This window comes from Aquarana catesbeiana, linkage group LG12 (assembly GCF_042186555.1).
Source record: "Aquarana catesbeiana isolate 2022-GZ linkage group LG12, ASM4218655v1, whole genome shotgun sequence".
In the NCBI taxonomy this organism is placed as follows: Eukaryota; Metazoa; Chordata; class Amphibia; order Anura; family Ranidae; genus Aquarana; species Aquarana catesbeiana.
Window position 1 is genome coordinate 237,277,032 of NC_133335.1, and position 14,077 is coordinate 237,291,108.

Consider the following 14,077-nt stretch of genomic DNA (forward strand, 5'->3'; position numbering starts at 1 on the left):
TAGATTTTTTTTTTTTTTTACCGCGCCGGTCCCGAAGCGCTGCGGGCATGAGTTTTTAGGCGAGGCCGCGGCTTCGGCCTAGTCCGCGGCTACGGCCGGACGCCGCGGACTAGGCCGAAGCCGCGGCCTCGCCCAAAAACTCATGCCTGCAGCGCCTCCAGACCGACGCTGACACCACTGCGGGCAAGGAGTTTTTAGGTGAGGCCGCGGCTTCGGCCTAGTCCGTGAGGCCGGACGCCGTGCCCTCACCTAAGAGCTCATGCCGGCAGCGCCTCGGGACCGGCGCGGTTTCCAAAGAAAAAAAAAATTTTTCTTTTTTTTTAGAAAATCTCCCAGCCCTACCAATCACATGTAATCTCTCATGCAGCTATCACATGTGAGTGATCGTCGCTGGTTGCAGACCGCCTGCATCCAGGGTCAATCACTTGCATGGGATCGCCACATAAGAGATTACGTGCGAGTGGCCACAATTAGCTGCGGGAGCCGGCAGCCTCCCATCGCTTTCAATGGGGCTGCCTCTCACAGCTAATCACGGGAACCCCCAGAGTGCGGGGGGCATGCTCCCGAATACAGCAGTCCTGTTATTAAAAATAAAGATGTTTCTGTAATGTTTTCTGTACAATGAAACCTGCATTTATCTATTTGTTATTACATGTTTTCCTGTCTTCTTTAGGGGTCTTGCTGGAGAGTTGATGAGACCAGCAGGTAAGTTTCGTGTAGTGCCGCACTTAACAGCCAACGGCCAATCTGCCCTCATACAGCCCAATGTTATCAAACTTCTGTGTATTCCCTGATCTATCAGATTGCAATCTTTAAAGCTGACCCGGGACAAGATTTACAAGATTTGTTGCCGGCCTCTGAATAAAGCTGGATTACTGTCTGCTTTCATAGCGGTTTTAAAGTGATAGAGCAAGCAGGATTGTCGTCTCAGCTGGCCCAGTCCAACCACAAGGACTCAGTTACATCACTTAGACCCCGGTGCCCAACCCTTCGATGTATGATGTGCGCCCTTTTGGACCTCAGCAGTCTGTAGTGGGAACATTGATTAGGGTAATAGAATTGATCTTTACCAGCCTCATGTAACATCTTCCCAGTCTGGTATTGTCTTCTGCAGCTTCTCCCCACCAACAATGTATCCTGTCCTCACTCTCTGACCCTCATCTCCTCTGTTAGGCCTGCAGTCTCTGACTCTCCTCTCAAGCATTATGTATATTGAACATGATGTGGTGGCCCTTTGGTGACGTCAAAGGCCGCATTTGAGTCCCCCTTTAGCTCATAAGTTCACAAACACAGACTTAGGGTCTACATTTTAAGCCTTCTAACCCTGTCCCACAATAATCCGGTGCTAAAGAGCTTCAAATAAAAGGGAGGAAGCGAAAAGAAGGTCTACCACAGAGGAGTGGTAGTGAAATGCAAGCTAATAGAAAAGTATGGTCAAAGCTTTTTTTTGTCCCTACTTCTTTTGTGGGTCACCAGAGTAAAATTACTTTTGTCCTCCTGTGACCCAGAGTCAGGTAATAGCAGGCTGTTGCCCACTATCAGCTGATTGGGCAGAGCCACTCCAGGCTCAGGAGGTATCCCGAAAATATTGTCAGGATCCACCCCCCCGGCTGCTTGATTGCCAGCTGGTTCCACCTTCAGTGAGCGCTGGAGGTGCAGAGTGGAGACGGACAGTCGCTGGTCTCTGCTCGGAGCAGACCGAGAACTTGGCTATCGGCAGTCATGTGGTTCTAAAGGCATGAAGGTTTTTTTTTTACCTTAAAGTGATACTTAACGCACACTGTTTAATTTATATTGTTAATTCTATTTCTGTATGTGGATGACGGCTCTGTAATTATTTTAATTAAAAAAAAAACATCGACGTACCTTTTTCCTAATTGATATCCAGCTGTCACATGACCCAGCTCTCTCCCAGCCGGTCTGCAGGGAAACATAAGCAGGAGAAGCTTCTAGTCCTCTGCTGCTGGTCACATGTTCAAAAAAAAAATTAAAAACAGCCTTTGGAATGCAGAGTAAAAATAAATAATTACTAGCAATAAACTGTATTTTTAATTGACATTCAAATATATTTAAAATCAAATCTTTATTATTTTGTGGCAATAACATGGTGTGGGTGGATTTCTGCCAGTCACACCCCTCCAGCCTGTGTCTTAGAATAAGAGGGAGGCAAAGCCTCCATGAATCTACATGTAATATCCTGCCCTCATTGTGTTTAGCTGGTAAGTGGGCATGGAGGAGGAGGAGGGAGGAAGTGGGCTGTCATCTACCACTGTGTATACGCCCACATGTGTGACTCTATAGCGGGGGTCTCAAACTGGCGGCCCTCCAGCTGTTGCAAAACTACAAGTCCCATGAGGCATTGCAAGGCTGACAGTTACAAGCATGACTCCCACAGGCAGAGGCATGATGGGACTTGTAGTTTTGCAATAGCTGGAGGGCCGCCAGTTTGAGACCCCCTGCTCTATAGTCACACAGGCTGCTCAGATGTGATAGGGAGCGAATGCTTAGCATAGAAACTCACTGAAAACTGAGCGTGTGCAGAGCTGCCACCACAGCTGCCAAATCCCTAGCTGCATTGGGGACATGAACAGAAGGGGGAAATAGAGAGCAGCAGGATCAAGCAGGTTTTTTGCAGAATACAGAAAAGGAATCTCATAGGCCCCTTTCACACTGGGGCGGTTTGCAGGCGGTATTGCGCTAAAAATACCGCCTGCAAACCGCCCCTAAACAGCCTTCACTGTTTGTTCAGTGTGAAAGCCTGAGGGCTTTCACGCTGAAGCGGTGCGCTGGCAGGACGGTAAAAAAGTCCTGCCAACCGCTTCTTTGGAGCAGTGAAGGAGCGGTGTATTCACCGCTCCTAAACCGCTCCTGCCCATTGAAATCAATGGGACATCGTGGCAATACCGCGGCTATAGCCGCGCTGTACTAGTGGTTTTAACCCTTTTTCGTCCGCCAGCGGGGGTTAAAACCGCACCGCTAGCGGCCGAATACAGCCGCAAAAACGACGGTAAAACAGCGCTAAAAATAGCGCTGTTTTACCGCCGACGCCCCCACCGCCCCAGTGTGAAAGGGGCCATAGTGATGAGTGAGTATGAACAGCATGGAATACACCATTTATTGATCATTTTTTATGATGTGGGTTTAGTGACACTTTTATGCATTCTCTACATTAAGGTAAAAAAAAAACTTCATGCAGCGCTTCCCCCTTAAATACTTCCCTGAGCCCCGATCTCAATCCAGCAATGTGCACAAGAGCAGAGGCTCTCTCTGTATCCTCATTGGCTCCTGCTGCTGTCAATCACAGTCAGTTAAGAGGGACACACAGAACCGGCTCGAGAGCGAGAATGGACGAGTGCCCCCAGAACAATCGGCTTGCTATGGGGGCAATCGTCATAGGCCAGGAGCGCCGGGGGGGGCCCTGAGAAGAGAAGGAGCATAGAGAAGTGTATATGACCGCAATTGGCATGCACTGCTTGTTCCAAACAAGTGGAAGTTGGAGGGAAAAGGAGATGTTCAGGAGATCACAGAGGACATTAGAGAGAAGCATCAAATACAGGAAGAAACAATTTCATGAAAAATCTATTACAGGGCCATTAAGTAGTGGATGTGTATGAATTATTTTTTGAAGACTAAAGATATTGTTTTGTGTCATTTTAAGGAATTATGTCTCTGGTGTCATTAGCAGCCAATCAGAATCTTCCTGTCGTTCTTCCACTGCAGGTTATGCGATATCTGATTGTTTGCTGTTGGCCAAATAATTATTCTTGTAGGATAATGATATCGTAATGATAGTTGTGGTTCAGTATTTATTATTAAATTATTGTATATCTGCTATTTTTTTTTGTGTTTATAAAATGCTGAAACTTTTTAATATTATTGGTAAACTTTCATTGTTTACATCTGGATTTTGTGAGAGGTTAAATATTGTGTACATTCAATATGTCGCCGTATATACGGAATACACCCTCACAAGGTCCGGAGGCCTTTATGTCGCCGTATTGTCAGTAGTGCAGCGCTCTGTGACTCTGATTTGTGTCTAATTGTGTTTTTCTCTATCACCAGTTTGCCATTTGATAGAAAAACTTTCCCTTTCCAAAATCCCACACCCAGGAGATGCTGCATTAGGTACGTTCATCATAAAGCTTCCCAGGTTTCCTTATATAAACTAACAAAAGTGCCCGTCCCAGAATGGGAAAGTTGGGGATATAACAAGCAATGTTTAAGAAGTGTCTTAGAAGGGCTGTATATACAGAAGAGGAGTACAGAGGGTATGAAAGTGGGCAGTATATATAAGAGAGGAATACAGAGGGTATGACAGTGGGCAGTATATATAGGAGAGGAGTACAGTGGTATGACAGTGGGCAGTATATATAGGAGAGGAGTACAGTGGTATGACAGTGGGCAGTATATATAGGAGAGGAGTACAGTGGTATGACAGTGGGCAGTATATATAGGAGAGGAGTACAGTGGTATGACAGTGGGCAGTATATATAGGAGAGGAGTACAGTGGTATGACAGTGGGCAGTATATGTAGGAGAGGAGTACAGTGGGTATGACAGTGGGCAGTATATATAGGAGAGGAGTACAGTGGTATGACAGTGGGCAGTATATATAGGAGAGGAGTACAGTGGTATGACAGTGGGCAGTATATATAGGAGAGGAGTACAGTGGTATGACAGTGGGCAGTATATATAGGAGAGGAGTACAGTGGTATGACAGTGGGCAGTATATGTAGGAGAGGAGTACAGTGGTATGACAGTGAGCAGTATATGTAGGAGAGGAGTACAGAAGGTATGACAGTGAGCAGTATATGTAGGAGAGGAGTACAGTGGTATGACAGTGAGCAGTATATGTAGGAGAGGAGTACAGTGGTATGACAGTGAGCAGTATATGTAGGAGAGGAGTACAGTGGTATGACAGTGAGCAGTATATGTAGGAGAGGAGTACAGTGGTATGACAGTGGGCAGTATATGTAGGAGAGGAGTACAGAAGGTATGACAATGTGCATTATATATGGAGAGAATGAGAGCAGGAATTATATGTAGATGAGGCGTGTGGAGGGTATAACAGTGAGCGGTAGATGCAGGAGAGGAGTACACAGAGAATGACAGCAGGCAGTATATGCTGGAAAGGAGTACGGAGGGCATGACAGCGAGCAGTATATGTATGAGAGGAGTACGTAGGGTATCATAGCGAGCAGTAGGTGCAGGAGAGGAATGCTGAGGGTATGACATGGGATGGTGGGTGGAGGAGAGGAATGCTGAGGGTATGACATGGGGTGGTAGGTGCAGGAGAGGAATGCTGAGGGTATGACATGGGATTGTGGGTGGAGGAGAGGAATGCTGAGGGTATGACATGGGATGGTGGGTGGAGGAGAGGAATGCTGAGGGTATGACATGGGGTGGTAGGTGCAGGAGAGGAATGCTGAGGGTATGACATGGGATTGTGGGTGGAGGAGAGGAATGCTGAGGGTATGACATGGGATGGTGGGTGGAGGAGAGGAATGCTGAGGGTATGACATGGGGTGGTGGGTGGAGGAGAGGAATGCTGAGGGTATGACATGGGATGGTGGGTGGAGGAGAGGAATGCTGATGGTATGACATGGGATGGTGGGTGGAGGAGAGGAATGCTGATGGTATGACATGGGGCAATATCTCTAGGAGTGCAGAGGGTATGGCAGCCTACAGTCTGTGCAGGAAAGAAGTATAGAGAGTATGACAGCGGGCACTATGTACAGAAGAGGATTGTATGACGGGAGGCACTATGTACAGAAGAGGATTGTATGACAGGAGGCACTATGTACAGAAGAGGATTGTATGACGGGAGGCACTATGTGCAGAAGAGGATTGTATGACGGGAGGCAGTATGTACAGAAGAGGATTGTATGACGGGAGGCACTATGTACAGAAGAGGATTGTATGACGGGAGGCACTATGTACAGAAGAGGATTGTATGACGGGAGGCACTATGTGCAGAAGAGGATTGTATGACGGGAGGCACTATGTACAGAAGAGGATTGTATGACAGGAGGCACTATGTACAGAAGAGGATTGTATGACAGGAGGCACTATGTGCAGAAGAGGATTGTATGACGGGAGGCAGTATGTACAGAAGAGGATTGTATGATGGGAGGCACTATGTACAGAAGAGGATTGTATGACAGGAGGCACTATGTACAGAAGAGGATTGTATGACAGGAGGCACTATGTGCAGAAGAGGATTGTATGACGGGAGGCACTATGTACAGAAGAGGATTGTATGATGGGAGGCACTATGTACAGAAGAGGATTGTATGACGGGAGGCAGTATGTACAGAAGAGGATTGTATGACGGGAGGCACTATGTACAGAATACAAGATGGGAAGCGATGCCAGGGGACAGTATATCCTGGAGGACAGTTCATGGTTGCAGGCGGTATGTGCTGGAGAGGAGGAGTTACTGGTCTTTCCATAACTAGTAAAAAAAAAAAAACTAAAAAATATGAAGGATGAGGGGCGGTCAGATGATTCAGAAGGAGGGCCTGTGGGAATTGTCATGAGGGGTGGTCAGTAGCTGAAGACAAAATGACTGGGGGTTACAGGATGGGGGATGGGTAGAAGCTGTGGAGGACAGGGCCATTGGGATTGTGGATGAGGGACGAGCAAAAGCTGTGAGGCAAGGCCAGTGGCTGATTCCCCCGGGGTGAGCTGCATGATGAAAAATATTTGGCATTGTTGGTTTTCTGTTTCTAACACCAATAACTCATCTCTTTAAAATTCTGTTTTAGACGATTGGCAGCAGCTTATCAATGACACCCTGAAAAGCCTCCATTTGTTCTCCAGCTCCGCCCGACAGAAGATAAAGGTACGTCCTTCTCTCCCTAGACCTCCACAACGCATGGTGACATGTGAAAGGTGTATTATTGTTTATTAGTGGACAGCAAGGGAATAATGGGATTGCCAGATTTAAAAAAAAGCTCAGTCCAAGCAGATCCAGTGCCTTGAAAAAGTATTCATACCCCTTGAAATCTTCCACATTTTCTCATGTTACAACCAAAAACGTAAATGTATTTTATTGGGATTTTATGTGATAGAACAACACAAAGTGGCACAAAATTGTGAAGTGGAAGGAAAATGATAAATTTTTTTACAAATAAATATGGGAAAAGTGTGGGGGGGTACATTTGTATTCAGCCCCCTTTACTCTGATACCCCTAACTAAAATCTAGTGGCACCAATTGCCTTCAGAAGTCACCTAATTAGTAAATAGAGTCCACCTGTGTGTAATTTAATCTCAGTATAAATACAGCTGTTCTGTGAAGCCCTCAGAGGTTTGTTAGAGAACCTTAGTGAACAAACAGCATCATGAAGGCCAAGGAACACACCAGACAGGTCAGGGATAAAGTTGTAGAGAAGTATAAAGCAGGGTTAGGTTATAAAAAAAAATCTCCCAAGCTTTCATCATCTCACGGAGCTCTGTTCAATCCATCATCAGAAAATGGAAAGAGTATGGCACAACTGCAAACCTACCAAGACATGGCCGTCCACCTAAACAGACCGGCCGGGCAAGGAGAGCATTCATCAGAGAAGAGCCAAGAGGTCCATGGTAACTCTGGAGGAGCTGCAGAGATCCACAGCTCAGGTGGGAGAATCTGTCCACAGGACAACTATTAGTCGTGTTCTCCACAAATCTGCCCTTTATGGAAGAGTGACAAGAAGAAAGACATTGATGGAAGAAAGTCATAAGAAGTCCTGTTTGTAGTTTGTGAGAAGCCATGTGGAAGAAGGTGATCTGGTCAGATGAGACCAAAATTTAACTTTTTGGCCTAAAAGAAAAACACTATGACTGGTGGAAAACTGACACTGCACATCACCCTGAACACACCATCCCCACTGTGAAACATGGTGGTGGCAGCATCATGTGGTGGGGATGCTTTTCTTCAGCAGGGACAGGGAAGCTGGTCAGATGGGAAGATGGATGGAGCCAAATACAGGACAGTCTTAGAAGAAAACCTGTTAGAGTCTGCAAAAGATTAGAGACTGGGGCGGAGGTTCACCTTCCAGCAGGACAAAGACCCGAGACATCCAGCCAGAGCTACAATGGAATGGTTTAGATCAAAGCATATTCATGTGTGAGAATGGCCCAGTCACAGTCCAGACCTAAATCACATTGAGAATCGGTGGCAAGACTTGAAAATTGCTGATCACAGACGCTCTCCATCCAATCTGACAGAGCTTGAGATATTTTGCAAAGAAGAAGAATGTGCAAAAATGTCCCTCTCTAGATGTGCAAAGCTGGTAGAGACATCCCCAAAAAGACTTGTAGCTGTAATTACAGAGAAAGACGGTTCTACAAAGTATTGACTCAGGGGGGCGCCATACAAATGTACCCCCCACACTTTTCACATATTTATTTGTAAAACAAATTGAAAACCATTTATCATTTTCCTTCCACTTCACAATTATGAACCACTTTGTGTTGGTCTATCACATAAAATCCCAATAAAATACATTTACGTTTTTGGTGGTAACATGACAAAATGTGGAAAATGTCAAGGGGTATGAATACTTTTTCAAGGCACTGTAGCTTTTCTTCTGTTTGGAATGTTTCCTTCATTTCAAAGTGAGTCTCTGGCCAGCCAATGGACACTCAAATGTTTGCATATTCTTAATAAACAGCAAATGAGGTTTGAAACAATCCCTCACTGACCTCTGTATCTGCATCATTGTGGAGCAAATCATCTCCCACATCACAGCAGAAGCTTTGAAGTTGTTGAAGTCTTTCAGTAGCTTAGTCCCTCCCCCAAAGCATTTTCTTTTTGTTTAATTCGAAATTAGCAGGCTGCTGAGCTCAACTCTGCGGGGATCAGGGCAGTTCTGCTGTAACACTGCTGGGAGGGGGAAGCTGAGCTGAGGAGTCAGAGCTGGGGGGAGGGGGAAGCTGAGCTCAGGAGTCAAAGCTGGTGGAGGGGGAAGCTTAGCTTTTGGGTCACTGCTAGAATGGGGGGGGGAGCAGGAGAAGCTGAGTCGACGAGTCAAAACTGAGAGGCAAGAACTGAGCTGCTGAGCCAGTGCTGGTAGAGGGGAGCCCAGCTGCTGGAAGAGTAACTAGGATACCTGCTGTGAACATTGAGGATTATTTGTTCCACAATGCCTTTAGATACTGTAGGTCAATAAGGATTTTTTTACAGTTAAAGAATAGGGAATTATTGGATGTCCATAATCTGGCCACAGTCTCACTTTATGACACCCTGATTGTTGCCTAATTTTGCCATATATTTTTTATTGAACATAAATATCTCTGGGCTCTTTAAGGGGCAACTCCTTCCTCACTAACGAATAAACAATTGTAAACTATAAACAAGAGCAGCTTTTACTTATTAATAACCAAAAAACTTTAGCAAAATCCATGGGACTTTGGGACCAATGTTGAAACTGTCAATCATTGTAAAATATTCCACAAACATTTTCTATATAAATACAAAGGAATGTTAGTTCTATTTTCACAGTATATTGTAATCTCTCCCATCCTACTTATTCACACTTGGTTTCTTTATAGTTACATGGAGTTGGTCATGTAGGTGTTAAAAAAAGGATTTCACAGGGGGGAGTTTCATGATTTGGGCAGAGGCAGAAACAACAAGGTGGGGGGGTTATCCACCGGTCGTTCAGGACAGGGGTCTCCAAACTTTCTGAACAAAGGGCCAGTTTACTGTGTTGAGGCTTTAGAGGGGCACGATTGACTTTTTTCAGATTGTTGGTATTCAAGGTAGGAATAGTGCCCCATCATTGGTGTCTGTGGAAGGAATGGTACACCATAATTGGTGTCAGTGGAAGGAATAGTGCCCCATCATTGGTGTCAGTGGGAGGAATGGTGCCATATTGTTTGTGTCCATGGGAGGAATGGTGCCCCATCATTGGTGTCAGTGGGAGGAATGGTGCCATATTGTTTGTGTCCATGGGAGGAATGGTGCCCCATCATTGGTGTCAGTGGGAGGAATGGTGCCATATTGTTTGTGTCCATGGGAGGAATGGTGCCATATTGTTTGTGTCCATGGGAGGAATGGTGCCCCATCATTGGTGTCAGTGGGAGGAATGGTGCCATATTGTTTGTGTCCATGGGAGGAATGGTGCCCCATCATTGGTGTCAGTGGGAGGAATGGTGCCATATTGTTTGTGTCCATGGGAGGAATGGTGCCATATTGTTTGTGTCCATGGGAGGAATGGTGCCCCATCATTGGTGTCTGCTGGAGGAATGGAATGGAAAGGTCTGTGGGAGGGATGGTACTCCATCATTGGTGTTAGTGGGAGGAATAGTGTCTCATCATTGGTATCTGTGGCAAGAATGGTGACCCATCATTGGTATCAGTGGGAGGAATGGTGCCCCATCATTGGTGTCTGTGGGAGGATTGGTACCCCGTCATTGGTGTCTGCTTGAGGAATGGCGCCCTGTCATTGGTGTCTGCTGGAGGAAAGGTGCCCCATCATTGGTGTCAGTGGGAGGAATAGTGCCCCATCATTGGTGTCAGTGGGAGGAATGGTGCCCCATCATTGGTGTCAGTGAGAGGAATAGTGCCCCATCATTGGTGTCTGCTGGAGGAATGGTGCCCCATCATTGGTGTCTGCTGGAGGAATGGTGCCCCATCATTGGTGACTGCTGGAGGAATGGTTCCCCATCATTGGTGTCGGCTGGGGAATGGTTCCCCATCATTGGTGTCGGCTGGGGGAATGGTGCCCCATCATTGGTGTCGGCTGGGGGAATGGTGCCCCATCATTGGTGTCGGCTGGGGGAATGGTGCCCCATCATTGGTGTCGGCTGGGGGAATGGTGCCCCATCATTGGTGTCGGCTGGGGGAATGGTGCACCATCATTGGTGTCGGCTGGGGGAATGGTGCCCCATCATTGGTGTCGGCTGGGGGAATGGTGCCCCATCATTGGTGTCGGCTGGGGGAATGGTGCCCCATCATTGGTGTCGGCTGGGGGAATGGTGCACCATCATTGGTGTCGGCTGGGGGAATAGTGCCCCATCATTGGTGTCAGTGGATGGCATGGTGCCCCAAGGGCCAGATAAAGGCAAGCAAAGGGCCACATCAAGCTTGTAGGCTGCAGTTTGGAGACCTCTGGTTTGGGAAATGACGACTGCCACCCCAGTTGGGTGGAAGTGGTCACACACCAAGGAGCCCCTCCATATTGGAACTATATATACATTCCAATACAAGCACAAACAGGGGGCGCCAACTAAGTACAGCATTAAAAATACTTGATTCAGTTAAAAAAAAAAAAACATTGGCAACTCCCATAAATGTGGACAAAACGCGCTCATCATATATATAGGTGCTCCAATGGGGGGGTTGTCTGCTGGTTTCTGGGTATTGACTAATACAGTTTTTCTGATCACCCCCCCCCAGGCAACCTTGGTGGTCTACAGTATTCTACTCATTGATAGTTGTATTTTACAATATTGTTGTGAATTGTAACACTCCTGTCACCCCTCCCACCCGGTTTCCACTAAGTTGAGTCGAGTGATCAGGTCTGACAGATTAATGAACATCGATTGAACTTTTTCTATCGGTAATTCTCCATCTCTTTATCTGTGATGTTCTAATCCCCGTGTTGTCTGCAGGAAGCGGCCGTGTCATCTCTGTCCGCCTTATGTAATGAATTCTATCAGGACCCGGACGGAGAGGTCGATCCAGTCCGGCGAGGTAGGTGATTCACATCAGAGACTATAGTAATGAGAGGAGCCGCAGCTAAAACTAAGCTATTCTGAGGCAATTAAGTTGGAGATCTATGGGCCCAGCCCTGTGGTCACACCTACATCTCTATACTAAGAACTGCATTCTGATTGGACGGGCTGGCATCTGTCATGTGTCATTTTTTAATTCTCTCTCCTGAAAGAGGAAATAAGGCCGCAGGGGACGAAAGTAAAGGGATAGCTGCGTACCGAGCCCCGGAGTTATTTGTAGGTGTCTCTGCTTTAAATTGCATCGTGGTTTTATTACACTTCCTCTCTTGTCACAAGAATAAACTTGTCCACCAACTTTTTCACTGTGCCGTCACGTAACTGCTGGAAAGTGCCATATTTAAATGGACTTCATAATCAGGTGATCTGAACAGCTGTTGTTTAGTTCAAGGGTAACTCCACTATCCTGGGGAGGAAGAAAAAGCAAATAAAATAATAATATTATAGTGTATACAATATATAATATACAATATATACAATACAATATATAATATACAATATATACAATACAATATATAATATACAATACAATATATACTATGCAATATACAATATATACAATACAATATATACAATACAATATATACTATGCAATATACAATATATACAATATATACTATACAATACAATATATATACAATACAATATATACAATATACACAATACAATGTATACAATACAATATATACTATGCAATATACAATACAATGTATACAATACAATATATACTATGCAATATACAATACAATATATACTATACAATATATACAATACAACACATACAATACAATGTGTACAATATATAATATACAATACAATATATACTATAAAATATACAATATATACAATACAATATATACTATACAATATATGCAATATACAATATATACAATACAATATATACAATATATGCAATACAATGTATACAATACAATATATACTATACAATATATACAATACAATATATACTATGCTAAATACAATATACAATACAATATACAATATATATATATATACAATACAATATATACAATACAATAACATATTGTAATTTAACCAATTGACCTCCGAAAGGTTTCGGAGCCTAGCTCTGAGGAAGGGGGGCACCCCCCGAAACGCGTTAGCTGTACCCCGTGTTCTGTGCATGTCCATGCACTGTGTTTATGGCCTTTTGTCAGTTGCATTTTGTGAGTACCCACTTTTATATAAAAGTTTCTTATTATTAAATTATCTTTGGTAATGCACTAGGTGTGTGCGCCTTCCATTTCTGTTTTTCCAAAAGATTTACCCCCCCCCCCCCTTTCATGACCAGGCCATTTTTTTGCGATACGGCACTGCTTTACTTTAACTGACAATTGCGCGGCCGCGCGACGCTGTACCCAAATAAAAAAAAAACGTTGTCCTTTTTTTTTTTTCCTCCCCACAAATAGAGATTTCTCTATTCTTTTGGTGGTATTTGATCACCTCTGTGGTTTTTATTTTTTGCGCTATAAACAAAAAAAACCTGTCATTTTTGAAAAAAAAAAACAATATTTTTTACTTTCTGCTATAAAACCTATTCAATAAAAAAATATAAAAAATTAAATTTCTTCATCAGTTTAGGCCAATATGTATATGTATGTACATATTTTTGTTAAGAATAAAAATCCCAATAAACATATATGGATCGGTTTACACGAACATTATAGCGTCTACAAACTATGGTAAAAAAAATAAAATTTATACTAGTAATGGCGGCGATTAGCGACTTATAGCGGGACTGCTATACTGCTGTGGACATTCTGACACTAACTGACACTTTTTTTTTTTTTTTGTGATCAGTGCTAAAACATATGCACTTAAATGATTCAGATCATCAAACAAATTTTAATATTACACAAAGATAACCTGAGTAGTAGAAGTTTTTAAATTATTATTTCATTTATTAAGGGGAAAAAAGCTGTTCAAACCTGCCCAGCCCCGTGTGAAAAAGTAATTGCCCCCCCCCCATGCTGAATCATGAATGAACTGTGATTAACCACAATTATTTGGAAAGCTGAGTTAAATGTCACCTGCCAGACCTGTTGAATCAAGAAATCTCATAAATAGAAGCTGTCTGACAAAGTGAAGCACGCAAACCGATCACGAAAAAAAACACATCACGCTACAATCTAAAAAAAAATCAAGAACAGATTAGAAACAAAGTAATATACATGTATCGGTCTAGGAAGGGTTTCAAAACAATTTCTAAAGCTTTGGAACTCCAGTGAACCACGGGGAGAGCCATTATCCACAAATGGAGAGAACTTGGAACAGTGGTGACCCTTCCTAGGAGTGACCGGCCTCCAAAAATGACTCCAAGACCATAACGAGGACT

At 44.2% G+C, this 14,077-nt stretch overlaps 1 protein-coding gene across 3 annotated transcripts in view; it reads left to right on the top strand.

Moving 5' to 3' along the window:
* TBCD (tubulin folding cofactor D) overlaps window positions 1-14,077 on the top strand; it is a 353,196-nt gene that overhangs the window by 269,010 nt on the left and 70,109 nt on the right. For all 3 annotated transcript variants that reach the window (XM_073606952.1, XM_073606954.1, XM_073606953.1), the window contains exons 24-27: window positions 674-705; window positions 4,063-4,125; window positions 6,767-6,843; window positions 11,602-11,683. In XM_073606952.1, coding sequence (XP_073463053.1) covers window positions 674-705; window positions 4,063-4,125; window positions 6,767-6,843; window positions 11,602-11,683 — 254 coding nt within the window. The remainder of the gene's footprint in view (window positions 1-673; window positions 706-4,062; window positions 4,126-6,766; window positions 6,844-11,601; window positions 11,684-14,077) is intronic.